Below are 27,664 nucleotides of genomic sequence, written 5' to 3'. Positions count from 1 at the left end.
TCTATTGAGTTCTTCATGGTAGCGATGTCACTTTTCATTTCTTCTTGGTTCTTCTTCAGTTCCTCATGGCTCTCCTTCATTTCCTCATGGTTCTTTCTCATTTCTTCTTGGCTTTTGTCAAATTTCTCTTCCATTCTTTTTAGCCATGCTATGATCATTACTCTGAATTCTTGCTCTGGCAGGCTGCTTACCTCTGGCTCGTTTACTTCCTTTTCTGGTGATGCCTGCTTTTCTTTCAAGTGCGGACTATGTTTTTGTCTCCCCATGGCCTCTCTTTTCAGGATGTCTGGTTATGTGGTATTCCTTCTCCTGCATTGATTTTGAGGTACAAAATACAACACTACCAGGTACAACACAAGCGGCACTTAACAGGAATGTATTTACAATATTAATAACCTCTAATAAAGGTGACCACTAGAGAAAGGCAACTTAGGGGATAGGAGAGAAGGAATAAAGGTAAAAATAAAATAAAGAAAAATTAAAAAAAAATAAAATTAAAATTAAAAAAAAAAAATTAAGTAAATTAAAAAAAAAAGAGGGATAAAGAGATAGAAAAAGAAGAAGAAGAAAAAAGTAATGACAAAATGAAGTTGGAAAACAGGGAAAAAAAGAAGAGGGAGAGAGAGAGAGAGAAAGAGAAGAAGCAAACTAAAAGAGAAATGGGAAACAAACTATATATATATGGAGAAAATTGCCATAGAAAAACCTCTGGACCCAGCCAATGCCAGTAACAATACTTGGAGATTAATACAAACTACAATATCCACTATTATTAAGTAAGGCTATGATATACAGAAGTAAAATAAACAAACAAAAACAGAGGATTTAAAAAAAAATACAAAGCAACAATAACAATACAGGAATAAGCATAACAATTTCACTAAAAGGCATAAAAATTCACAATAATCAACCTTCACACATACAATGCGAAAAGGATAGAGGGGAGAATGGATTTTTTTTTTTTTTAACTAGTTAATATAGTGCAGAGATTGGTATTTATACACTTGGATCAGGGGTTGGAACTTAGGTCTATAAGTATAGTGAGAGCTTTAGCAGGGGGTATAGAGAGAGAATAGAGGAAAAATTAAAGCCGGAAAGGGATAGGATAAACTGTAGACTAAAGGGTAAAGTTTAGTAAGAGAGTGATAGTGTAAAGGTTGAGTTGAGATAGGGTTGAATGATGCTATAGTAGAGATTAAAATAGAATGAAGGTTACTCCCAATGTAAAATAAAGAAAAAATAAAATGGTACTAGAGAGAGAAAAAAAAGAAAAGAAAGAAAGAAAAAAAAAATAAATAAAAATTTTTTTTAAAAAAATTGCAAAATAGCAGTAGTAATAGTGATAGAGATTGAAAAATGTAGTAATTGAAAAGGTAAAATCAAGTAAGGAAAAAAGAAAAAAAATTGTTTCTTAAGTAAAAGATATGAAAAATGAAAATTAAATAAAAGATGTAAAAAATGAAAATAAAATAAAGTATAGCAAAATTAGCATAAAAATGACCAGTACTGGTCACTCACTTCCTCAGTTAATGTATTTGGCACTTCTGATTCTCGGACCAGACAGTCTTGCAGTTCCCAGCTTTCCACTGCACCTCAGTTTTGTAAGGTAATCCTTAATTTTTAGTAGACTATATCTTAGATATTTGTGTCCATTTATTTTTGATTAATTAAAAGACAAAAGAAAAGAAAGGAAAAAAAAAAAAAAAAAAGAAGGGCAGTTTGTAATTCAGCTCTTAGGTGTCAGTGTTTCCGGTTTGACCTCCCAGTCTTTTTGGTTGCTCCGGCCTTCTTTCTCTATGGCTCTAGCTGGCAGGGTGCCAGCTGGCTCCCAGACTATCTCTTCTGGCTCCGATCCCTTGTTTCCAGGGAGGCACTTTCTCCCTGCAAATTCCCCGGATATGCCCATCTAGGCTGATCTTCCCTAGTATTCCGAAGCTAGGGGGTGAAGGGGATCAGGCGCCGAGGTGTCCAGATGCTCCGCCCTTGGCGGGACAGCCGCGATTCTTAACACTCTGTCCCGTGTCCCCTGGCTTTAAAAAAAAAAAAAAAAAAAAAAAAAAAAAAAAAAAAAAAAAAAAAAATTCCCGCTTCTGGGGAAGCTTATGCCAAACCCAGCACTAGATGTCGCTGCAGCCTTCTTAGGGCTCAGCTTTGCGGGCGCTGCATGGAGGCAGGGCCGGAACTCCCCGGCTACTGTGGCTGCCGGCACCGCGGGACCGCGATCTCTCAGGCTTTCCCTGCAAATTCTGACCTTTCCGTGGGTGACCGAAGAACTCCTTTGAATCCACACGCCAGCGCCAACTCGGGCGTCTCAGCTACTGGATGGAGCTCTCCGCAGTGGGCTTTCCAGGCCTCAGAGAAGCCACTCCTTTCTCACAGCGCCGCCGCCTCTGCTTCTGCCGCCGCCACAGCCGCCGCGGCCGCCGCTGTGGCTGTGTTGGCCACCGGCTGGAAATCCTGTCCAGCGGATCGCTGCCTAGCTTCCTTGAAACCTCTGCTGCCCCTCAGCTGCCAATCAACCCTCCCTGAGCGACTCAGATGTTACTTTTATCTGTTCTGGGACCAGAGTCAGAACAAGTCCGACTGTTAGGTCGCCATCTTCAAGCTCCGCCCCTCCCATAGTCTTAATAAAAGGGATAGCAAGGCCAGAGCGGGGTGAAGTCCTTCCCCTTGAGCGGGGCTCCCGCCTGGCCCCCAATATTTCCAAATTAATATTTTCTAGTCTCTTTCATTTGCGTGCGGCCTCCTCCAGAGCCCGAACCCTGAACCGGGACCCTGAACCACGCGGGTTGTGGGGGGGACACTCGCAACTGGCACCCCAACATGGGGCACTCACAGCCCCGTGGGTGAGCTTCGGGAGAAGGTCTCCAGCCCTGGGTGACGCCTCGGGTGGCGGTCTAGCAGAGAGCCAGACCTCCCAGTGAAGTCGCTCCCCGATTCCTGGTCCACAGAAACTGAGGGGTAACGACTGTTTTCAGTCACCAAGTTTTGGGGTGATTGGCTGTGCAGCAATAAGGAACAAACACAACAGATGTTTATTGGCTACTCAGTAGATAGCAGGTACCATTCTCCATATTTCACATCATTCACTCACTCGGTCTTCGCAATGCTCCTACGAGGAGAGCCATTGTCACCCCCACTTTCTGCTGAAGAGGCTGAAGCCCAGGAAGGGTTAGTAACTTGGGAGACACAGCGTTAGAACGGTGAGGCGGGAATCTGAACGGAGGCATTCTGGCAGCAGTGCCACACACAATAAGATTGAAAACAGCAGCTCACATTTCACCGGCTAGAATTGTGTAATTTGCCCATGCCTCCAACAAGTGACTCGGCGAAGGGTACAGAATCATCTTAAGCTAATTAAAATTAACCACCCCCCACTTCCTGCAGGGGCTGGGAAGGCTGGGTTTCCCCTGAAATTCACGGTTCTGTAAAGTGGGTGAGCGAATCTGGCTTTAGATACGAAGGAGGAAGAGGCTATGGCTGCTGGGCGGGGGCCGACAGTGTGGTCTGGACAGTGGTTAAGGCACTGGCTTTGGAACCAGACAGCTCTTTGTCGCTTCTAGCTGTGTGACTCTGGGCAGGCCACTTTACCTACCCAAAGGTCTGCTTCCTTACTTGAAATCAGGAATAGTAATACAGGCACAAGGGCCTGCAGTTAAAGTTAAATGAGGTAATATAGGTAAAGCATTTAGCAACATGCCTGGCACATAGGAAGTTTAACAAATGATAGCCATGCTGGTTATTATATACAATACTAGAGGCCTGGTGCATGAAATTCACCCACAGGGATGGGGGTGTCCTTCAACCCAGCCTGCACCCTCTCTAATCTGGGACCCCTTGCTCCTACCGCCCTCCTGCTCACTCCTTACCACCCGCCTGCTCATTCCTAACTTGCTGCCTGCTCACCACTTATTGCTTAGCTTGCTGCTCAGTGCTGTTGTGGAGGCGGGAGAGACTCTCACCACCACTGCTGAGCTCACCAGCCATGAGCCGGGCTTCTGGCTGAGCGGCACTCCTGCTGCAGGTTGAGCATTGACCTCTGAATCAGGAGGTCAGGCTTTGATTCTCGGTAAGGGCACATGCCCAGGTTGCGCGCTTAATTCCCTGAGTGGGGTGTGAAGGAGGCAGCCGATTAAGGGTTCTCTCTCATCATTGATGTTTCTATCTCTCTCTCCCACTCCCTTCTCTGAAATCAATAAAAATAAAAATAAAATTTTAAAGGATGTTCTCACTTGTATAGACAGATCAGTCCATTTACCAAGGCCAGGCTTCTGTGACAAGCTGATCTGAAGATTCTAGAAGTGTCAGGGACTTAGAGAGGAAGTCACTGTCCTACATTGAGCAAGCACTTCAGTATTTTTCCACATAAAGACTTGAGAAATTTTCCAGTCTTTGAAGAGGGGCAGGTATGATGCCACTTATGTAAGAAATAATCCTTTTCCCTGCTTTGTCTGGCGCAGGCCTAACCTGGGTGCTTACCGCCACCTAGTGGTGTTTAGATGAATAAGCATTTTTGTTTTTGTTTGTGTGTATGTTTTTAATGAATAACCCATTTTTAGGAAAAAAGAGGCCCTCTAGTTTTTCACTCTCTAGTCACTTATTTCACTGGCTGGCATCCCAGGTCATTTATTATTTGCTTGAATATGTATGTATGTATGTATGTATCTATGTATGTATTTCAATGAATATTTTATATAAGAATAGTTTTAGACTTACAGAAGTCATTCATTCATTCATATCAGCGTGAAGTTGTAGATATTTGTTTTATAATTTAGGTTAAAATACAATTTTGAGTTATGATTGAATTTTGTTGCTCAAGTAATAGCTTCACCAGTGGGAGCTCTTTCAGGCTGGTTCCTGTGTCCTTTAAAATGCCAACTTCCTTCTTGAGCACCTCCTTTGCATATTTGTTTAAAAAACACACTTAATAAACATTAAAAAACTACTTTAGCCCTATAATCCCAACACAAGTTATAATCTTTTAGGGTTTTGTCATTCATTTTGAAACATAGCTTTTTAAAAAATATACATATATATTTTTTTATTTCAGAGAGGGAGAGGGATAGAAACATCAATGATGAGAGAATCACTGATCGTCTGCCTGCTGCATGCCCCGCACGAGGGACTGAGCTCAAGTATCTCCTTCGGGACCAGAGCACAAACCTGAATTGAACTGTGACCTCCTGCTTCACAGGTCAACACTCAACCTCTGAGCCACGCCAGCCGGGCAAAACATAATTTTTAAAGAACATAGGTTTGTTGTTTTTTTTGTTTTATTTCACATGACTTCCTAAACACAGCTGCCTTTTTTGGTGTTTGACGATGATGCAGTGTTTACCAAATGCACACGTCAGAGCACCTTCAGAAAAGCTCCCAGACCCTGCCGGGTGTGACTCAGTTGGTTGGGCATTGTCCTGTGCAATGAAAGGTTATAGGTCCCATTGTTGTCAATCAATGTTCCACCCTCACATGTGCTACTCACATGGATGTTCTTTCTCTCCTTTCTTCTCTAAAAATCAAAGAATTTTATATATATATATATATATATATATATATATATATATATATATATATATATATATTATGAAGAGAAAGAGAGAGAGAGAGAGAGAGAGAGAGAGAGAGAGAGAGAGAGGGCGCGCTCTTGGGAGTCAAATTATGTGCCTTTGCCCTTAGATCTGAGGCTTTCTGAGCCTCAAGCCTTTCACCTGTAAAACAAGGGCCATGTGCTCTGGCGGTGTGCTCAGTGATCAGAGCATCAGCCCATGCACTAAGGGTCTCGGGTTTGATTCCTGGTCACGGGCATGTACCTAGGTTGCAGGCAACGAATTGATGTGTTTCTCTCTCACTCTGATGTTTCTTTCTCCCCACCGTTTCCATTCTCTCTAAAATCAATGGAAAAATATCCTTGGGTGAGGAGTAACCAAAAAATTAAACAGGGGCAGTGATGGTGTTTCTTACAGGCTTCTATGAATATTTTACCAGGCAGCATAACATAGATTGAGAGCAAGGACTCTGGAAATAGACGGCCTGAATGTAAATCTCGTCCCTGTACTTAGTACTAGCTGGGAAACCATTCAAACCAATGCACTGCTGCATCGATGTGCTCCCCTGCTATGTGCACTGATTTGTGTCCCGACCTGTGCCCCTCCATGTGCTGCAGGCTCTCTCCAGCCATCTCACCTAGGGACCACGTGGGCTTGCAGATTCACACTTTTGAAATTTCTTTTGGAAACTCGATATAAACCAAACAAATAAAAGAGGTCATTTCATCAGCATTCCTTTATTTTATAAGTTCATACTTATAATTTTATAACACCTATTAAGATGATATTCACAGCTAGGCATAGGATGACACACATCAGGAACCTGAGGTTAGAGATGGAAGCTGCAAAGTGAACTTCAGCATTTACTTCTGTCTCTTGATGGCACAGAATCAACAAAATTCTGGTTCACATAGAAAATATCTTAACCACTGCTCACAATCGTGATAAATGGAGGGCCACAGACACCCACAAGCTGATACATAATCACATGTGACATGCGACACGTGCACCTGCTACCACACAAGCTGACATCTCCGTAAGCTCAGGTTAGCAGAGGGACGTGACCCCTGCTTTCCTCTCAGAGCAGTGCACACATGCAGTGATAGGACTCTGTACAGTTTTGTGTGAAGATACATTGGCCGGGATGAATTTAAATATATAAACACCAGTGCAGAACTAGTCTTCCTAGTCAACGATACGTTTAGGAGACCTTAAATAGGCACACAACTGACAATGGATTTGTACTGAGAACTGGGCATCACAAGGTAGGGCTGGGTTAATGTCTACCACGGTGGTATATGGACTATTCTACCTCCAGGCCCTGCCGACTGTCACTGTCCTTCCCTGGCTTCCTGAGACTCAGGTGTAATGTCCCTCTATTAACTTTGCCTGGAGAACCACCTCCTCTTTCTCTGAGTCACTCGCCTCTTGAACCTTTATCAGCTGCAGGAGGTCCAACAAGCCAGGGGCTACGCCGTTCTCCTCCAGCTGAGCAAGCTGCTTGCGCTGCGATTTGTCCGCTAATCCAGCAATGATTTGGTCCAGGCGGGCCCGATTCACAAACTCTCCCTCAATGGTTCCTCTCTTTACCAGTTTCTGTAACAAAGGCTCCAGCCTTAGTATGTAAGCACACAATTTCTCTTCCTCATCCTGGTGCGTCCTCAGATATTGGATCTGCATCTCCCTAGGATTATTAATAAGCCCAAAAACCTGCTCAAGAGCATTCAGGCATTCAGGGACCTTAATGAAAGGGTTGTTTATCTTGAGGACACGAATGACATCAGAGGCTGGGCTTCTAAGGCTCTCTATCAATCGCCGTCTTTTCTCGGCATCTGACACCTGCCAGCCCTTCATCATCTGAGTGGCGTGAAACAGCCAGGATTCAAAGTCTTCTTCGCCAGGCCTTGGGGGGTCACTGCCCGAGAATACCCTCAGCTTTTTGTAGCTCAGGTATTGCAGGGCAGGCTGGAGAGCCTCATCTAGCGCCTGTGCCAACAGGGGGGCCCGCGCTTCTGGGATGGGGTTCTGGTCTGGGTCAAGAGGGTCGTTCCCATACCCAAAAGCTCTGGTCAGCTCCCCCAATGTCATGCCCTCTCCTTCTAAGAATGCGGTTAGCCTGGTTAGAAACTCATTTTCCGGGTCAGGGGGCTTAAAGATCACTCTCCAACTCCCCCCTTTCCCGGGTATCTCCTTCGGGACCAGAGCAACACTAGTCTCCTGGGTAAGCCCCACTAAGGCCACCTTCCTGTTCTCGTCCCTCCGGAACATCCTCCCCAGCAGCCTGAGCTCGCCCAAGGGCGCTAGCCCGGCGCGCAGAGCCTCCTCGATTTCGGCCGCGTTACAGGACTGGGGGATGCCGGCGATCAACAGCGCCTTCCGAGGGTTCATGTCCATCCCCCTACACCAGTCTTCCAAGAGCCTCAGCGTCATGGTGCCCCACGCAATCTATCTCAACGCCCAATTAGTCGGGGGTAGGGATGCCGCCGCAATTCACGGTCCTCCTCCGAGGCAGCTCCGTCAGCGTCCCGAGCTCCAGGTCCTGTGAGGACAAAGCAGTCAGGTCAGCTGAAGGTGACAAGGACCCAGGGCCCCCCGAAAGCCCCGCGTCCCCTAGCCGGCGGGCGACGCCGGGCGGCCCCACTGCGGCAAGCAGCCATCTTACCCTCCTCGGGCGCCCCGCCGTCACCTAGCGGTCCATGGCCTGCGTTCCCCGGCAGCAGACGAGGCGTTAGGGTCGGCTCCCGACGCTTCCCCGGAGGCCAGCCCTGAGGAGCCGGAGGATGGCCTCTCCTCCGCTCCGACGGGCACAGCAAACAGGTTGTGTAGAGGCACGACGCGGGTCGGGGAGGGATGGCGGACCCCCTGGACTCGGCGGCTCTCTCCGCGGCGAGGAGCGATGAGGCGACCAGAGTCGCGAGCGAGGCGAGGCCGAGATGGCCGCCCACCTGAACAGACAGACACGCACTTACCCGCAGCTGCCGCAACCGCAGCCGGGCTCCCCGCAGGAGCTGTTTGGGGCGTGTCCGAGGAGGCGGCGCCGCGGGGGTGACGCACCCTGACGTCGCGAAGGGCAGGCCTTTCGAGGCGGGGCGTGCGCGCTTCCGGGACGAGCCGGAAGCCCCGACTGTGGCAGCATCCGGGACGGCAAGCGGGCGGGCCAAGCCAGACAGGAAGGTGAGATCCGGCGCCTGCCCTCCTCTGCAGGCTCGGCCGCTGGCCGCTGGCCGCTGCCCGGCACTGGGCTCCCGGCGCTGCAAGGCGGAGAGGCCCGGGACGGACGCCGCCCCGCACAGCCCTGGCCGCGGCCCCGGGCGCAGCAGCGTGACGGGGGGCGGGGCCGGCTGGGGAGTCTCCGGCGGGGCCGGTGACAGCGCTGGGGGCTCCGGGGCTGGCCGCCGCGTGACCCGCCGCGCTTACTCACACCCAGCGGGTGCTCCGGGCGGGTCGTGTCCACCGCTCCCCAGCCGGTGACGCCGGGGATCTCTCTTATGGTGGCTTTCTCTGACATGCCAAAGCTACCCGAGTATTCAGAACTGAGTGACTCTTTAACTCTTGCCGTGGGAACAGCAAGATTCTCGGGACCCTTGTAAGTGTTGAAGAGTTACTGTCCTGACCAGGGGGGCCCCCCCGGCATTGGTTTGACTTGCAGAACCAAGTGTTCGCTCTGAAGCAATGCTCTGAAGTCAGAAAGTGTTTGCACTGCAAAAGTGAAGTGTTCCTTAGGAGACCACTTCGATTCCAGTGTTTTTTAATGGAAGGTGTACTGGACCTATGTAAGCCAGCCATATGCAGGGAGTTACTCTGTGGGATTCACATAAAACCAGACTCACTCAACACTGAAACGCTTTGTACTTCCTCAGAGCCATTCCCTCGAACCACCTGTAAGTTGTTTATATGTGTTCATATATGTCTTCATATTTACCTTATTTAAACCGTAACTGTAGTCATGGGGTGTTTTAGAAGTCGTTGGAAGTAAAAGCAAGTACATTTGGAACAGTTGCCCTGACAGCGTTGCTAAACCCTAACTGTATTTTCTATTTATTTTATTTTTTTTTAAATTTGAAGGCACAGAGCATGGAGAATGATGAATTTTCGCCAGCGGATGGGATGGATTGGAGTGGGATTGTACCTGTTGGCAAGTGCAGCAGCATTTTACTATGTTTTTGAAATCAATGAGACTTACAACAGACTGGCCCTGGAACACATTCAACAGCACCCAGAGGAGCCCCGGGAAGGAACCACATGGACGCACTCCTTGAAGGCTCGGTTCCTCTCCCTGCCATTTTGGTTTTGGACAGTTGTTTTTCTGATACCTTACTTACAGATGTTTTTGTTCCTATATTCTTGTACAAGAGCTGACCCCAAAACGGTGGGCTACTGTATCATCCCCATATGCTTGGCAGTTATTTGCAATCGCCACCAGGCGTTTGTCAAGGCTTCTAATCAGATCAGCAGACTGCAACTAATTGACACGTAGACTCAGTCACCGTTTTCCCCTTGTGATTACAAAACTGTCAGTGCTGTGTGGAGCCTGATCACAAGACCAGTTTTTTTCACAGATCTCAGGAAGTTGTGGTGGGGCAGAGGCTTTTTAAAAAATGTCACTGGGGGCTATCTTTATCTGACTAATGAGTGTTTAGGTGAAGCCTGAGATACAGTACTACAAAATAATGTTGTTGACCAGATTTTGGAAGTAAAATCATGTCTGTTCTTTGTATTCTTCAGAAACTTGAATAAGTTCCTAAGCTCCTATTTTTTTTTTCCTACTGTGCAACCTAGCGATGGTTCAGAGATTTTTCCTTTGGGGGAAAAAATGAATATGAACATTTCCATTGTGTTTAATGTGTAAAAAGGTCCAAACATGGTCATAAAATTTAAATTTTATACAATTACTTGGCTTGCTTTAAAATTCTTCCGACTAAGACACCAATTCATCCTTTTCTGAGTAAGCCAACTATCTTATCAGCGTGTGAGAAATTGGTATAAAATTATTGGGCTGTTTGGTGTCCTGATAGGCAGAATTTGTTCCTCCTTTTGGTTAATGCTATTGCATTCTTTTTTTTTCTTTTTTTAATGATGGCTTATATTTTCTAAGTTTTTTTAAAATACAGAGTTAGAAACATCAATGAGAGAGAATCATCGATCAGCTGCCTCTTGCACACCCCCTATTGGGGATGTGCTCACAACCAAGGTACATGCCCTTGACCGGAATTGAACCTGGGACCTTTCAGTCCTCAGGACGACGCTCTATCCACTGAGCCACACTGGTTGGGCGCTATTGGCATTCTTAATGCTACTGATTAAAAAAAAAGAAGAAGAACTTGGGAAGAGACTGTTTGGAAGCTGAGAAATCTAACTTATACATAGGGGATGAAAACAAGGTGATCAATGAAAACACTTGTTCCAGTGCCTGTCAGATGTGGTAGCTCTAAAAGATGCTATCAGGTCATCCTGATTCTCCTTCCTAGCCTCACGGCTGGTCTTTAGGCGATAGGTGAGTTGCATGAAGATGTGACCCTTGTACTTCCTCCTGTGCATTTGTACTTACTACCTCATGTCTGGTACCAATACAAATATCTAAAAAATGGAAATATTAGATTTTAGGATTATTTTTTTTTTCTTCTGGGTGAAATTAAGATATGTTTTTATACAGTTGTGCCATTAATACCAGGGAAATGTTTCACACTGATAGGTTTTAATAACGTTTTGAGTGCTTACTCTGTTGGGTCCTGTACTAAGAACTTTGCATAAGTGAACTCAATGCAAGAGCCCTGTGAGCTAACAATTAGCTAGATTTTACAGATAAGGACGCTGAGGTGGAGCAGTTAAGTAACGTGCCAGAGGAGTCACGCAGCTGGTAGGTGGCACAGCCAGAGTTGTAACCAGGCATCTGACGCCTGTTCCTAACCACAGCTACAGCGCTTCTCACAAATGACTGCTGTTTCAGCACTGCGCACTGCCTGCTCGCATGCTTCAGAATGGAAATGGTGTCATTGAGGAAGGCTTTCTCAATGTGCATGGGCTACTGGAAATCTAAACATGTCTAGCCATCTCAGCCTTTAAGTCTGATTTGACTAGAATGGAATGCTGCGCTTTCCACAGCAATCTTTTACTTGAAAGATAAAGCAGGTACTTTTGCAACTCAAAAGCAGCAAGATCAGATTCTTCTCTGATGTAGTCCCATGTCTTTCCTTTACTGCCTCCGTAGGTCTAGTTCCTGAAGTGATTTCTCTTCCACTACAGTACATAGAATCTTCAGTCAGCGGCAGTTTGAAGTGTGTGCATCTCTGTGAAGGACAGATAGCCCAGTCACTTGTATCTTTTGAGTACTTGCTAATTACAGACAGTCCTTGACTTACCATGGTTTGACAGCATTTTTGCTGCAGGTACTGTGTTGAATGATTCGCATTCATTCTTCATGACAACCCTGTGAGGCTGGTATGTTCCAGTACTAGAGCCATTTACAGAGGAGTACAATGAGGAAAACTGAAGCACATAGGAATTAATAACTTGCCCATGACCACACAGCAAGTAAGTGGAAGAGCCAGGACATTGAAATGGGGATGTCTGGCTCCAGATCTCCAGCTCTATCATTCCAATCTATTGCTTCTCAATAATTTGAGGAAAATTGTTGAGCAGTTTGATTCATTTGATTAGTCTTGAAGCAGTGATAGTTTGGAAATGATTTAAGAAAATTATTTGTTACTTTTTTGATTGACAAATGTTTGGTATACTACAAGGTTTGTGAATTGGTCACTTGTAAAGTGACTTCATTTTTTATGGAGGTGCATTTCATCTCTTCAAATTCTAATACTGAAACTTGGTAACTAAATGCTCATCTCTGTCTTTCAAGATAATATTTTCTTGGTAATAGAAATGTTAATTACCAGTATTTCTAAATGTTTCAGATTTCAGAGTTAATCTGTTTTTGATTATTTAGGAATTAATTATTCAAGTTGGGTTATTACTATTTTTTCTATGACTAAGAGTTCAAAGCACTCGTTAGAGGGAAAGGTGAAATTTATCTCCTAGCTCTATTAGACTGAAGGGGAGGTTAAAATGGATGGATTGGAGACTATTATTATAGCAGGTCATCATTTATTTTATATTCTCAAAAAATATAAAAAATCAGTGGCTACAAAAACACAGTGACTACAGGATTAGGTAGTGAGTTAAATGGCAAATAAGGGAAGTGCATCAGAGATTCTAGGAAAGAGACAAGCACCTGAGGATCCCTAACCAGTCAGTATTTGCTTCCAGGTTTGAGAAAAATAGAGTGGTAACAAAAAGCTTTTCTTTGCGGAAGAGGAATCATTAAATAAAGTACGCCCAAGAGAATAACTGTACCCATAATATAATCAAACTGGTATATTCCATTTACCTTGGGTATTGTTGAAGTCTTTATTGAGATTATCTAATGTGGATTTTTTTGGATGGGTTTAACATTTTAATCTAAAAAATACTGGCAAAAAAAGCTTGCCACAATACCAGGTGACTCATGTTTGCACCAAACATTTGCCGTCATTATAAATTCTACAACATATGTTTTAAGTGCCATGTAATTCTAGACCATGATGGGGAATCATTGTGCATCAGTATTTTTGTTTTGATCTAAGGCAGTGAGTGGGGTCTTGAACTGTGGGTGTATATTAGAATCACCCAAAGAAATAAAAGTAGCAAAGCTCATATGAGCAATGACAGGATCCCTTCTCAGCCAGTTACATCCATTTCTGTGGGCATAGCCCAGGCAGTCCTGTTTTGAGAGGCAGGTCTTCAAGTGCTTCTGTCAGGGTTTTCTGCACCATAAAGACTCCATTGTTAGTCACGAGATCTGTGTTTTTGTAACAGCCTCAAAAAATATTTCACAGTAACTTCACTCTAGCTGTTTGAATTGCAAAATTTTAAAAGAGGTGTTTATATTTTCTGTTCCCACTCCTCCACCAGGTTTAAATAGACTTTATTATTACACTAGAGCCCTGGTGTACAAAATTCATGCACGGTGCCAGGAGGATAGGGTGTCCCTTCAGCCCAGCCTGCATCCTCTCCAATCTGGGACCCCTCGAGAGATGTCTGACTGCCCATATAGGCCCGATGCAGTCGGACATCCCTCTCACAATCCAGGACTGCTGGCTCCCAACTGCTTGCCTGCCTGCCTTCCTGATTGCCCCTAACTGTTTCTGCCTGTCAGCCTGATTACCCCCTAACAACGCTCCTGCCAGCCTGTTTGCCCCTAACTGCCCTCCCCTGCAGGCCTGGTTGCCCCCAACTTCCCTCCTCTGCCAGCCTAGTCCCTTTCAACTGCCCTCCTTGCTGGCCATCTTGTGGTGGCCATCTTGTGTCCACATGGGGGCAGGACCTTTGACCACATGGAGCAGCCATCTTGTGTGTTGGAGTGATGGTCAATTTGCATATTACTATTATTGGATAGGAATGGGGAGGCCTACTGACCAGAGCCTTATAACCGATATATGTAGTTCCAGCGTGTTACCATGGAGAAATCAGAGGTTATGATTGCAGGGGAAGTCACTGACTGAAGGCCAGGATCCAGGGCAGTCAGCCAGGAATGCTGCAGACCATCAGGACAGGCTGGGGTGGTCAGGTGGCAAGGTGAGGGAGAGGACAGCTTCAGTCCTGCTTCTCCAGACGTGACAAGACCCAGCCCCACAGCCGGAGAAAACCGGAAGCAGGAGGTGAGCCCAGGGGTGACATCCATGGTCCTGAACTGCATGGAATGCATCTGGGCAGAAGCACCAGGAGTGCGGGCTAGGCCTGTCAGGTCCCTCAGCCGTGGACCTCCGCGAGCAGACTGCAGACTGCTGCCAGCTGGGGCCCACGTTTGGGATGAGGTGTCTGCATATTCTGATTCCAACTCCTCTCCTGCAGTTTATCCTGAAGGTTTTTGCCCCCACTCTACCTACCTGTGTTCTTGTCAAGTGGGCACTGGTAACTTACACAGAACTGGATCCATTGGTCAAGTCTCGGGTCTCATATTACTTAGTAGCTGCTTTTGACACATTCCCTCTCTGAGACTTTCTTCAGTTGGCTTCTTATCACGACTGCTCAGTAGGACTTCAGCGAGGATGGAATGTCCTTTATCTGTGCCGTTCCCTTCAGTAGCCATGAGCCACATGAAATGAACCCTTGAGACTGGGGAACTGGGTTTAAAGTTTCAATTAGAATTTAAATAGCCACAAGTGGCCAGTAGCCACTATGCATTAGCCCAGTTCTAGATAGTCTTCTGGTTTTTCTCTTCCTTACCAGCTCCTCCCGTCTCCTTTGCTTTTGGGGGATCTGCCTGATTTCTAAAGGTTGACATACCCCTGGTCCCTTTTCTCTTTCTCCTCCCTTGATCATCTCATCCAGGCTCATGGCTTTAAATGCCCATTACTACCTTGTCTCTTTCTCTCCCGAGCCGTGGATTTGAATATCCAACTGCCTACTTGATATTTACTAGATGTCCAAATCTAAGCTGCTGATCTCTCCACCCACCAAAATCTGCTCCTTAAGTCCCCTTCAAGATGGCTGCCAAACACTTGACGAGGGACCCTTTTAAACTCTCACCCCTCTCAAAAGTTCCTCCTGTGGTTTCCCTTCTCAGAATAAAAGCCAAAGTCATCCAGTCATAAGCGGCCCTTGACCTTTGCTTCAGTTCCTAATACTCTCTCAGCCCCTGACTCCACTCCAGCCACACTGGTTTTCTTGATTCTAGAACACACCAGAAAAACCTGTTTCAGGGCCTTGGCACTCTGTCCTGTCCGCCTGGGTGCTTGGCCCTGGCCTGCTCCATCACCTTCTTCAGACCTCTGCTCAAGTGCCAGCTTAGTGAGGCTGCCTCTCGCCACCCAATTGAAAATCCAGCATCCCCCTTCCCTGTTTTTCTCAGAAGCACTTAACCATATGATATCACATGACATTTGTTTTGTCAGGATCTAAACTCCATGAGCGGAGCAATTCTGCCTGTTCACTGCTGTATGCCCTCTGCCCCAGTGCCTAGAGCAGTAGGTGCTTGGTAATTATTTATTGCATGAGTGATGCTGTCACTGAATACCTCTCTCACTAGACTGCAAAACAGTCTAGTTCACTCTCCAAGGAGAATAAAGGTTAAAGTTAATATTTACTGCTAAGTGCAGAGCATAATCTTTCTTACATGCTAGATAAGTTTATTTATTAAACTTTTTTTTAAAGTAAACCTAATATATATATATATATATATATATATATATATATATATGTTTTTTTGTTTTTGTTTTTTTTTTTGACAGAAAGGGAGAGGGATAGACAGTTAGAAACATTGATCACACCAAAACTGGTTTGGCTCAGTGGATAGAGCGTCAGCCTGCGGACTGAAAGGTCCCGGGTTTGATTCCGGTCAAGGGCATGTACCTTTCGGGCACATCCCCAGTGGAGGGGTGTGCAAGAGGCAGCTGATCGATGATTCTTTCATCAATGTTTCTAACTCTCTATCCCTCTCTCTTCCTCTCTGTAAAAAATCAATAAAATATACTTAAAAAAAGAAAAAAAAGAAACATTGATAGCCCTTGACCAGAACCGAACCCGGGACCTTTCAATCCGCAGGCTGATGCTCTATCCACTGAGCCACACCAGTTTTGGCTAAACTTCTATTTTTTGTTGTTGACACTATTGTAGATACCCGTATTTTCCGGCGTATAAGATGACTTTTGAAACGAAAAAAAGTCAACCGAAAATCGGGGGCAAAAGACCAAAATTGCACAAAAATTACCTGCAGATCTTGACGGCAAAGTAAGTCTTTTCTTTGAAGTGGGGGGTAGTCTTATACAGCGAACACAGGCCTAAACCTATGTTTTAACTGTAAAATTAGGGGGTCGTCTTATACGCCAGAAAATATGGTAATTATTAAACTTTCAGGTTTCAGCATGGACTGATATATTCTTTTAAGGCCAAAATATTAAATGAGTCTCCCAATTTATTTTTGCCAACAATTCTTGTTATGTTGGTTGTCTTGGGATTCTTTTTTTTTTTTTTTTTTTAAAGAAAACATCGGTTTGTTGTCCCATTTATTTATGCCTTCATTGGTTGATTCCTATATGTGCCCTGACCAGGGATTGAACCTTCAATCTTGGTGTATCAGGAAGATGCTCTAACCAACTGAGCTACCTGGCCAGAGCAGGGTTTTCCTTCTTGATGCAGAGAAAAACATACCACATTCACAAACAAGTGTATGTTTTAAGTGGTGGTTAGAGCCTTGAGAAAACCACCTAACATGCACCAAGTGTCATGAAGACCCCTGAGAACTACCACACACATTATAGTGTTCTGGCGTTCAGGGCAATACTGTGGCTGCATAAAGCACTTATTTAAACTCATAATGTTTTTCTACAAGTGGCTCTATCTTCAGCAGGATTTTTGGCACCAGAGTAAATTCCCAATGGCCCCTATATGAACTGCTGCTTTTTAAAAGATTTAAATAGCAGCTTACTGTCTAGCATTCACTGTTTCCTGGGCCATGTCTTTAAATAGAGCAATTCTGATCCCAAAGGTCACCTGAGAATGGAAAAGTCGCAGCTACACTGAAATTTGCTAATAGTTTAAAAATAATGTACTGGCTGGAGGCAATTTCTTCAAGGCAAGGCACTTTGGTTTTAGAAACACCTCTGACCTTTTTTTTTTTTCTTTTTTAAAAAAATATTATTATTATGGTATCCTACCTCATATTTAGTCCAGTTTTCCTAACCTTTTTATTTTTCTATTTTGGTTGTGTTTTGTTTTGCAAACTTCTTTAGAAATCACTTTGTGTTCCCTAATCTTACAAATAGTAGTCAGATGGGAAATGTGGATTAAAAAAAAAAGACTTTTAGAGAGAAAGGAAGGGAGAAGGATTGATGAGAGAGAAACATCCCCGATCAGCTGTCTCCTGCTTGGGACCGGGCATGTGCCCTGACTGGGTATCAAATCGGTGACCTCTGGGTTCCTGGTTCAATGCTCAACTGCTGAGCCACAGTGGCAGGGTGGATTTTTTACTTAAGTCTGGATTGGTTCATTTTTTGCCCTTACTAAATTTAAAGCATGACTTTTGGAAAGTAAAAATCATTAGAAAGTTTCACAATAACTTTTTTTAAATTTATGTTGCTTTATTCCGTAAGGACACCTTGACACGTTAGGTGATAATAGCTAATGACAAAATGTAGAAACGACACGTCTGCTTCTCTAACCACTGTAGGAGTGTGTTAATATGTCTTGTCTTTCCACGTCCACTTTGACATCCTCTCACGCTATCCGTTATGTAATGTAACGATGTAACAGCGAGACTACAGTAAGTAGGTGGTTCTTCCTGTGAGGATGGTGGCCCTCCTCCCTGAGGAGCTAAGCTCGTGAGAAACAACCCTAAGAATCACAGAGAAGGGATGCTGGCAAGCCTCTAGCACAGCCCGAACAGCGGAGAGCTATTGTCACATGGGATTCAACTTGCCATTGTTTGGAAATGCCACATCGGTGTCAATGACAGTCCTGGCACCTGCTCAGAACCCCCCTGGAGTTTCATGGTTACTTCTGTATGATGATTTCAAAACTTTAGGAACATTTGAAGGACTCAAGTGTTTTCATGTAAGTCTCCAAACCCATAAACTATGCTATTAACTAAAAACTATTAAGAGAGAAAGGACAGCTGGGTTAGTTTTGTTAGCTTCCAGAATTCACTGTGACACTGCTCCTTTGAAACAGGCCGTTCTCTCCGATTTGCCTGCATCACCCGCGTGTCCCATGCTGGGAAGTAGGAATGTCCAGAAAACAGCACACAGGCAACTCGAACCTTAGTACGGGAAAAAGGTCAGCTTAGGATCACAGCTAAGTTCAAATGTTAGTATTCTGGAAATTTGTACTGAAAGCACAAAGAACAGAAAGAAGGTTTTGACGAGGAAGTTAAACCATGCATTTCGGTAAGTCCTCATTCTACTCTCAGAACGGTGGACAGGGAGTTGGAGTAGCCAGTGCAACTGCGTGTCCTGTGATGACACGATGGGTCCCCGCAGGGCCAGGAAGGGCACCTGGTGGGGGCCTTATCTCCTGGGTTTCTCGCTTACGTCCCTAAGCAGCTAACTGGCTGGTGCTTTTCTGCTCTAAGATAAATATGCAGAAAAGTAAACTAAGTGTTTTTTTGTTGTTGTTGTTTTTGTTTTTTAACTGTAGCCATTGCAACATTAACTCTGCCGTGGGGTCGCTTTGTGCTAAATCCTAATGTGAGTGCCCTTATTTGAGTAATACTGTAAAATAGGAGGAAAGACAGAAGGAACAACTTGGAAGAGGTGACAGACAACTCTTACCCTATGGATAGTGCAGGGCAGAGGGTGAGAACACAGAAAAACAAGACAATTCCATTTTACGAGACAGGAGCCCCTGTCACTTTACAGCTTTTTGGCGCAGTCAGGGCAAAACACTTGCTCCTCATGGAAAACAAAGCGCTTGCTGGCCAGATTCATGGCGCACTTTTTGCAGTGGAAGCAGTAGTCATGCCAGGATTGCCCTTCATAGGTCACTACACTGGAGCCCTTACCGAACCCAGTGATGGGGTTCTTGCACCCAGCACACTTCTTAGCCACGTAGTTCTTGTAGCAATCCACGCAGTAGTACTGGTCTTCCACAGCCGTGAAACGCTGCCCGGCCAGCTTCCTTGAGCAGGTGACACACACAAAGCAGTCGGCATGCCAGGGCTGGTCCTGGTAAGTGATTCCTCCAGAGATGATGGCCTTGTCGCACTTTACGCAGCGCTTGGCAAATTTGGCCTCATAGCAAGCCATGCAGTAGAATTCCTCCTCTTTAGGGTAGAAGCTTCCCGTCCCGATGACTTGCTTGCAGTCGCTGCAGGTGAAGCAGTCTTGGTGCCATACGGTCCCCTTGTACTCTACGTTCTGTTCGCCTGCCAGAATGGGATTTGAGCAGCCCTTGCAGATGAGGGCGCTCTCAATCATGTTGCACTCTTTGCACAGGATCTTGTTCTCTTTGGCCACAAAGGTCTCGGTGGCCAAGGGGCGCTGGCAATGGCTACAGCGGAAGCAGTAGTCGTGCCAGAAGCCTTCCTTATAGTGGACCTCCTTGGCGTCTGCACCGATGGTCTGGTGGCATTCGGTGCAGGTGTTGGCGCAGTACTTGTCGTAGCAGCACAGGCAGCAGTGGCTGCCATCCTTCTCCACGTACTTCTTCCCGTGCAGGGAGTCCTTGCAGTAGTGGCAGCTAAGCTTCTCAGACATGGAGCACAGTTGGTATATGGAGGGGTCTCACCCTGAATGTGTGGAGGAGATGGATCTGGTGAGGGATGGGTGTAGCGGTCAGTAACTTCCAACACGCTGCCCTGGGATGCTCAGGAGCGCAGCTGTCCCAGAGGTGGCCGTGGCAGCCGTGGTGGTGGTGGTGGTGGTGGCAGACTCCACAGTACTTTTTCTGTATTTGTGTATAAAAATATGCAACATGATTTTTTTTAATTCAAAAAGAACAAAATGAGTATATGATGAAAAATCCCCCTCTCACTCCCGACCCCTACTCTCTCTAGAAGCAGGTTGACCATCCTTTCAGAGAAACTATAAGCATATCTAAGCCAATAGTCTACAAGAGTAGCATTTTACACAGTTCTATATTTTGCTAGTTTACATTTAACATCATATCCTAGAGATTGATCCTTAACAACACAGAGCTATACCTTGGTCATTTTAGTGCCCCCACAAATGCTCTAGTATACGAATATTCTATATTTAACCAGAACCTTCCAATGGACATTTATTTGGGTTGTGCACTCTTGTTATTATTCTTGTTACTAAGAATAATGCTGCAGGGAATAGTTTTGTAAACAGATCTGTCCACTTGCTGATGTTATACGTAAGTTAAATTTCTGTAAGTAAATTTGCTGAATCAAAGAACATGTACATTTAACATTTTAACACAATTGTCAGTTTGACTTTCAAAGAGCTTTTATCAGTTTATATTTGCCATCAATATACAAGTATTACAGACCTCACATCCTTCCCAGCTCAAGCTTGCATCAAAACTTGTGATCTTTCAATTTGAAAGTAAAAAAAAAAAAAAAAAAAAAAAAAAAAAAAAAAAAAAGATATTCTATCGTGGTTTTAATGTTCACTTATTGGAAGTGGAACATTTTCATTTAAAAGCCATGTGTATTTCTTGTGATCTTGTTGTTCCTTTCCTTTGCCCATTTCTATTGTCTTTCTGACAGGTACAGGTGAGATCCATAAAAAGAAATAATTCTTTTTTTATTTTCTTTTTAAAAATATATTTTAATGATTTTTTACAGAGAGGAAGAGAGAGGGATAGAGAGTTAGAAACATCAATGAGAGAGAATCATCGATCAGCTGCCTCTTGCACACATCCTACTTGGTACATGCCCTTGATCGGAATCGAACCTGGGACCTTTCAGTCCGCAGGCCGATGCTCTATTCACTGAGTCAAACCGGTTTCGGCAAAAGGAAGTAATTCTTAGTCATTTGTGCTGAAAATATGAAATACTTTAACCTTTTTTTATTTACAGAATGTTCAGAAACTTTATTATGTAATCATATTTACTAATCTTTTCTATTATGGTTTCTGGATTTTTAAAAACTTGCTTAGGAAAACTTCACTCTGAAATTATAAAAACTATTATCCATTTTCTTGTACTACTTTCATTTTTTACTCTGTTTTAGAGAGGCTATGATGTGCACTGACCACCAGGGGGCAGACACTCAATGCGGGAGCTGCCCCCTGGTGGTCACGGCGCTCCCACAGGGGGCGTGCCACTCAGCCAGAAGCCAGGTTCAGGGCTGGAGCCTCTCCCGCCTCTGCAGCAGCACTAAGGACCCCTCAGGGGATGTCTGCCTGGCAGGGAGCAGGCCCAAGCCCGCAGGTGGACATCCCCGGAGGGATCCCGGACCGAGGGAGGGCGCAGGCTGGGTTGAGGAATCCCTTCCTCCCCCCACGCACAATTGTTGTGCACCGGGTCTCTAGTATAAGAATAAACTTTCAGGTCTCTAGCATAAGAATAAACTGTTTCATGCATTCACAACTGTCAACCTACTTTTGCCATTCCCTGTATAGTCCCTGAATGGTATCATCTCTGTATAATGGGTGTGTGTGGATTCAAGGTTTCCTTGGATTTTTCTCAAGGGGTCTTCTTTATCTTCATTCAGTATTTCTATTCCTGTTTTCCTTCTAGTTAAGCAGACCTATTTTTTTTTTTAATCAAGTTTGTTGGGGTGACATTGGTTAATAAAATTATATAGGTTTCAAGTATACAATTCTATGATACATATTGCCATTCTCTCTCTTTTTTTTTTTAATCCTCACCTGAGGATAATTTTTTAATTGGTGTTTTTAAAGAGAGAGAGATACATTGACTGGTTGCACCTCAACCAGGAAGTGAACATGCAACCGAGGTATGTACCCTGACTGGGTATGGGATGCAACTCCAACCAATTGAACCACCTGGCCAGGACCAGATTGCCATTCTTATATTCAATCCCCAATCTCATCACTAGCTCACGTCAGTTCTTTGAAATACTTTTGTCCACAAACCATGACATGTACTTTTTTTTTTTTTAAAATATATATTTTATTGATTTTATACAGAGAGGAAGGGAGAGAGAGAGAGCTAGAAACATCGATGAGAGAGAGTCATCGATCAGCTGCCTCTTGCACACCCCCTACTGGGGATATGCCCGCAGCCAAGGTACATGCCCTTGACCGGAATTGAACCCGGGACCCTTCAGTCCCCAAGCCGATGCTCTATCCACTGAGCCAAACCGGTTTCGGCAATGACATGTACTTTTAAAAAATATATGATTTTAGAGAGAGGGGAAGGGAAAAAGAGCTAGAAACATCAATGAGAGAGAAACATTGATTGGCTGGGGATTAAGCCCATAACCCAGGCATGTGCCCTGATTGGGAATTGAACCAGTGACTTGGTTCATGGGTTGATGCTGGAATGAGGGCGTGAACATTCTGCAGCTCCCGTCCCCGCCTCACAGTGTGTGAGATGCCATGAGGTGGCACCTGGAACACAGCAAGTGCTCAATAAATGTTTGCCGTTACCATCATGTGTACACAGTGCCTGGGGACCTTAATTCCCACAAAGAGCAGTCTACCCTTTGTTTGGGTTGAGAGATGGGCTGCTGGCTGGGTGGCAGTCAGAAACAGGAGGTACTGAGAGAGACAGGAGGCAGTCAAGGCCAAGGCTGAGCCCCCACCTTTGCTCATCCCTTTTCCCATTTAATCACAACAGCCCAAGAGGCAGGTAGACCAGTGTCGCCCGGCCAAGGTCAGAACCACACCAGCTGGGTGACATGTACTTTTTATAACGGAAGGAGAAGTTAAAAGAGGCAGATTAATTCAATAATTATTTTTTAAAATAGAAAACAAATGAAAAAGCTCTGGCCAGTGTGGCTCAGTTGATTGGGTGTCATCCTGTGCATGAAAAGGTTCAGTTCGATTCCCAGTCAAGGCATATGCCCGGGTTTCAGACTCCATCCCTGATAAGGGGGCATGCAAGAGGCAACCTGTCAATGTTTCACTCTCACATCAACATTTCTCTAAAAATCAATTTTAAAAACCTTTAAAAAAAAAAAAAAAAAAAAAAGTAGGAAACAGCCGAAACCGGTTTGGCTCAGTGGATAGAGCGTCAGCCTGCGGACTGAAAGGTCCCAGGTTCGATTCCGGTCAAGGGCATGTACCTTGGTTATGGGCACATCCCCAGTAGGGGATGTGCAGGAGGCAGCTGATCGATGATTCTCTCTCATCGATGTTTCTAACTCTCTATCCCTCTCCCTTCCTCTCTGTGAAAAATCAATAAAATATATATTTAAAAAAGTAGGAAACAATACGAATTTAATTGCCAACGTAAAGCATTTTACACATTATGAAGTGTTCTCTATAATTTCCATAGTCTGAAATTCTTCACTCAAGAAAACAGATTCATTTCTAAACATTTATTTTATTATGTCTGTCTTTGCTGGAAACAGAAGTTCTTTTCTTTGACAACTGTGCCAGGGGAACAAAACAAACACTTTTCTCAATTAAAGCAGATGTTAATATGGTTGTAGTCCTTTTTTTTTTTTTTAACGCTTCACAAATGTGTGTGTCATCCTTGTGCAGGAGTCATGCTAATCTTCTCTGTATTGTTCCAATTTTAATATGTGGGCTGCAGAAGCAAGCATTCAGCAGTCTTTTACATTTCATACAAGCTATCCTTAAGAGGATGTTTTTGTCCGTTTTGCAGATGGTCCATCTGAGTTAGTTCTGTAATCAATGTTATTTTCATCTTCTGCATCATCTTCATTATCACCTTTTAAAATAAATATTTGTATGACAATGTGTTCAGTGGTTGAAAGAAATATAATTAAAATGGTTGATAACGAACCATTTCACTTTAGGATTAATAAAACCATGTCTATTCCAGATTTGAAGTATATATCATTAAAAAGATTTCAGTCCAGCCGGTGGGGTTCAATGGTTGGGTGTTGACCTATGAACCAGAGGTTCACGGTTCGGTTCCCGGTAGAGGCATATGCCCTGGTTTCGGACTCGGTCCCCTGGTTGGAGTGTGCAGAAGGTGGCCGATCGGTGATTCTCTCCTATCATTGATGTTCCTCTCTCTCTCCCTCCCCCTTCCTGTCTGAAATCAATGAAAATATATTTAAAAAAAAAAGATTTCAGTAATTTTGGTGTTTAAAACTGTTCCTATCACTTTTTTGAAGATATAATTCATATAACCGTAAAATTTACTTTTATAAAAAATACAGCTTGATTTTCAGTATATTCATAAAATTATACAACATGACTATATAATTCTAATTTTCATCATCCCCAAAATAAATCCCACATCTTTTAGCAGTCACTTTCTATTGTCCTCCATCCTTGGCAACCACTTTCTATCTCTATACGTTTGTCTATTCTAGACATTTTATATAAATGGAATCATACAATATGTGGCCTTTTGTGACTGGCTTCTTTCACTTGGCATAATGTTTTCAAGGTTCATTCATCAGTACTTCATTCTTTTTTATTGCTGAACAATATTTCACTATATATCACAGTCTGTTTATCCACTCAGCAGTTAATGAGCATTTGTGTTGTTTCCACTTTTTAACTATTATGAATGATGCTGCTATGAACATTATTGTGTAAGTTTTTGCCTGAATATGCGTCCAATTCTCTTGTGAAAACTAGGAGTGGAATTGCTGGATCAATAAATGGTTAACTTTATGCTTAACTTCGTGTGTGTGTTTTTTTAAAAATATGTTTGTATTGATTTTAGAGAGAGGAAGGGCGAGGGATGGAGAAGTAGAAACATCAATTGGCTGCCTCCTGCATTGCCCCTTCTAAAACCCGGGCATTTGCCTTGACTGGGAATCGAACCAGCAACCTCTTGGTTCAGGATGGATGCTTAACCACTGAGCCTCACTGGCTGAGCATTATGTATAACATTTTGAGAAACTCTTTCCTAAAGAGGATACCCCATTTTACATTTCTTCTTAAAAAAAAATGTTTTTAGCGAGAGGAAGAGTGAGGGGGGAGAGAAACATCAACTGGTTGCCTCTCATATGCACACTGATCAGGATCAAACTCAAAACCTGGGTATGTGCCCTGACTGGTGACCCCAACACTCAACCAACTGGCCACACCAGCTAGGGCCATTTCACATTTTCATCAGTAATTATAAAGGCTCCAATTTCTTCATATGCTAGCCAACATGTTATTGTTCTTTTTATTATAGACATCCTAGTGAACATGCAGTGGTATCTCATTGTGGTTTTGATTTGCATTTTCCTGCTGGCCAATGATGTTGAACATCTTTCCATGTGCTTATTGGTTGCACATATCCGTTCTGAAGAACTGTCTATTCAATTCCTTTGTATTTGGTAACTGGATTATTTTTAGTATTAAGTTCTATCACTTTGCTTTACTAATTTTTTATTTTATACATTGTTGAGATATAATTCATATAACATAACATTCACCATTTAATCTCTATTATCTTTTTGTTGTTGTTAATCCTCACCTGAGGATATTTTTCCCCCTCTGATTTTCAGAGAGAGTGGGAGAGAGGGAAGGAGGGAGGGAGAGAGAAACACTGATGTGGAGCGAGAGAGAATTTTAGGGGAGAGAGAGAGAGAGAGAGAGAGAGAGAGAGAGAGAGAGAGAGAGAGAGAGAGAATTTTAGGGGAGCTCCCAGGGGAGGATCTCAATAGACTATTCAGCAGCTTCCAGTGTTGTGGTTTCTACTGATTGGCCAGTCATTAGTCAAAGCAGCTTGATCCACCATTAATAGAACAGGTGGCAGTTGTTTTTCCAATAAGTAATGACAGATTTTTAAAAAATGGCTCTAGTTATACTCCTGTCCATGTGCCAATTATGACATATTTTTTCAAGAGATTAGAGAGGTACCTTCAGGAGCCAAAAAAACAGGACTTCACTCTCAATATATGTGACATGAAAACAATCTGTTCTCTGAACTGTGTAACGTTCCACACTGGCTCCTTCACATTAACTGAACTATCAAGATGCAGTCAAAATGGAAAAGAAAGAAAAGAAAGAAAAGTACATTTTCAGCTACTATACAGCGGAGTTAAGCCCTGACTCCAATATTTAGTTCATAGGTTCTTCCATTCGGGGCAGTCAAAATGAATACCTATTTTTGCATTTGAGACAATATTTTAAAAATATTAATGCAGTCAAATTTCACTTTTCTATTTTAAAATTGCACCTACAAAACTGGGATATGGGAGGGCAGTGCCTGGAGTCTTAGGACTCGTCAAAGCAAAGTCCGTCCCAATCTTTGGAACCTGTTCTTATTCTTTGGTAGATGCCAGTCTTCCACATGTTTGTAATGGAGCACAGTTGGTAAAACAGCCAGCTCAGGCCGTGCCCTCTCCGAAGCCTTTCGGGCTTCTCTCGGTTTGCAGTCATTCCAAATGGTCCTGGGGTCACACTTTCACTCCGTAATGTCTGCCTGTTTCACCCTTCATCACTCCGAGATCCATCCACAAGGAGAGTAACGGAATCACATTCACTTTTGTTTTTCTTTCCTTCTTTTTGTATTTTTATTTTTATTCTATTTTAGTTAGCGAGAGGAAGGGGGAGAATGAGAGAGGAGAGAAAGAGAGAAGAGAAATATCCATGTTGTCCCACTTATTTATACATTCACTGGTTGATTCCTATATGAGCCCTGATCCAGATGGAACCCGCAACCATAGCAGCCCACACTCTAACCAACTGAGCTGCCTGGCCAGACCCCACCTCATTCTTTCTCCAGGGCTCAGCCCCGTGCCTGGTACAAAGTGGGCGTTCAGCAGGCTCTCTTGTTTGTTGTCTTGTTTTCTAAATATATATTTTTATTGATTTCAGAGAGAAAGGGAAGGAGGGGAGGAGGGGGAAAGGGAAAAAAGAGAGAAAGAGAGAGAGATCAATGAGGAAAATCACTGATCCATTGCCTGACCAGGAATCCAACCGTGACCTCTTGGTTCATAGGTCGAGGCTTAGCCATGGGGCCGGCAGTGTGTTTTCGTGTGGTGTGATATGAATGAAATAGTGGTGAACACGCTTGGGTATAAGTAGATCAACCAGCCTCAATTCCGCCCAGACAGGGCGGAAGGTGTAAAAAAAAAGATATTTAGGTGGAATTCTTCTTCCCTCGGAGCTTTTGTCAAGTCTACAACTCTACGGGCTCCCCGAACAGATTTCCCCCGGGTTCCCACACCTCCCCGCCCCACACTGCCTCGGAGCTCACCGTCCGCGGCCTCGCCCGGAGCCGCCGCCGGTCTGTCCTGCGCTTCCCGCTGCACCTGGGGGTCCAACAGCTGGGCCACCAGCTCCCTCATCCGGGCCACGCCCGACAATAGGCCCTGGAGAGGGTCAGCGTCGTCGGGCGCCTCACAGGGCACCCGCAGCTGGTGCCGCTGCCCGTCCCGGCCAACGTACTCGCCCGAGATCTCCATGGCAACCGCTGAGCGGCCGGGAGCGCGCTAACCGAAGCTACCTCCCGGAAGCGGAAACCAAGCCGGCGCAGGCGGGAGAAGGGAGAGGAGTGACTTCCGTTTGTCGGAAGTCGCTCCTCCCCCTTCCTTCGCTTCTCTTTCTGGGGATTGGTTCCTAGGGCTCAGGAC

General features: G+C 44.4%; 4 protein-coding genes across 6 annotated transcripts; 1 reads left to right on the top strand and 3 right to left on the bottom strand.

The window, feature by feature from the left end:
• Window positions 1-6,263: 6,263 nt before the first annotated feature.
• MOAP1 (modulator of apoptosis 1) lies at window positions 6,264-8,588 on the bottom strand. Of its 2 annotated transcripts, none has more exons than XM_084890848.1 (2): window positions 8,233-8,588; window positions 6,264-8,085 (listed from the first exon to the last, which is right to left on the bottom strand). In XM_084890848.1, exon 2 carries the CDS (start codon window positions 7,974-7,976, stop codon window positions 6,906-6,908), a length of 1,071 nt encoding a protein of 356 aa, XP_084746974.1. In that variant the 5' UTR covers window positions 7,977-8,085; window positions 8,233-8,588; the 3' UTR covers window positions 6,264-6,905. The 2 variants fall into 2 exon arrangements, with proteins under 2 accessions (XP_084746974.1, XP_084746973.1); XM_084890847.1 differs by having other exon boundaries at window positions 8,209-8,563.
• Window positions 8,589-8,625: 37 nt separating this feature from the next.
• LYSET (lysosomal enzyme trafficking factor) lies at window positions 8,626-10,866 on the top strand. 2 transcript variants are annotated; one of them, XM_084890860.1, is made up of 2 exons: window positions 8,626-8,720; window positions 9,612-10,866. In XM_084890860.1, exon 2 carries the CDS (start codon window positions 9,628-9,630, stop codon window positions 10,021-10,023), a length of 396 nt encoding a protein of 131 aa, XP_084746986.1. In that variant the 5' UTR covers window positions 8,626-8,720; window positions 9,612-9,627; the 3' UTR covers window positions 10,024-10,866. The 2 variants fall into 2 exon arrangements, with proteins under 2 accessions (XP_084746986.1, XP_084746985.1); XM_084890859.1 differs by lacking the exon at window positions 8,626-8,720 and adding an exon at window positions 8,727-9,132.
• A 6,769-nt stretch (window positions 10,867-17,635) lies between these two features.
• Window positions 17,636-19,915, bottom strand: LOC311630034 (four and a half LIM domains protein 1-like). Its single transcript, XM_084898747.1, has one exon. The coding sequence runs from the start codon at window positions 19,766-19,768 to the stop codon at window positions 18,926-18,928; it is 843 nt and encodes a 280-aa protein (XP_084754873.1). The 5' UTR covers window positions 19,769-19,915; the 3' UTR covers window positions 17,636-18,925.
• A 3,541-nt stretch (window positions 19,916-23,456) lies between these two features.
• On the bottom strand, window positions 23,457-27,553 carry GON7 (GON7 subunit of KEOPS complex). The gene is made up of 2 exons (XM_084898761.1): window positions 27,289-27,553; window positions 23,457-23,844 (listed from the first exon to the last, which is right to left on the bottom strand). Exons 1-2 carry the CDS (start codon window positions 27,494-27,496, stop codon window positions 23,750-23,752), a joined length of 303 nt encoding a protein of 100 aa, XP_084754887.1. The 5' UTR covers window positions 27,497-27,553; the 3' UTR covers window positions 23,457-23,749.
• Window positions 27,554-27,664: the final 111 nt, after the last annotated feature.

Source organism: Pipistrellus hanaki (genome assembly GCF_964339955.1).
Source record: "Pipistrellus hanaki genome assembly, chromosome: 1".
Taxonomy (NCBI): domain Eukaryota; kingdom Metazoa; phylum Chordata; class Mammalia; order Chiroptera; family Vespertilionidae; genus Pipistrellus; species Pipistrellus hanaki.
The sequence above is the reverse complement of the archived record's forward strand: the minus strand, read 5'-3'. Positions and strand labels throughout refer to the sequence as shown.

Bases quoted from the DNA above. Each gene is read 5' to 3' on its own strand.
- MOAP1 (XM_084890848.1), bottom strand. From the start codon at position 7,976: ATGACGCTGAGGCTCTTGGAAGACTGGTGTAGGGGGATGGACATGAAC.
- LYSET (XM_084890859.1), top strand. From the start codon at position 9,035: ATGGTGGCTTTCTCTGACATGCCAAAGCTACCCGAGTATTCAGAACTG. The intron at 9,133-9,611 runs GTAAGTGTTGAA...TTAAATTTGAAG, and splicing joins GCAAGATTCTCGGGACCCTT to GCACAGAGCATGGAGAATGA.
- LOC311630034 (XM_084898747.1), bottom strand. From the start codon at position 19,768: ATGTCTGAGAAGCTTAGCTGCCACTACTGCAAGGACTCCCTGCACGGG.
- GON7 (XM_084898761.1), bottom strand. From the start codon at position 27,496: ATGGAGATCTCGGGCGAGTACGTTGGCCGGGACGGGCAGCGGCACCAG. The intron at 23,845-27,288 runs GTGAGCTCCGAG...TTATTTTAAAAG, and splicing joins TCCGGGCGAGGCCGCGGACG to GTGATAATGAAGATGATGCA.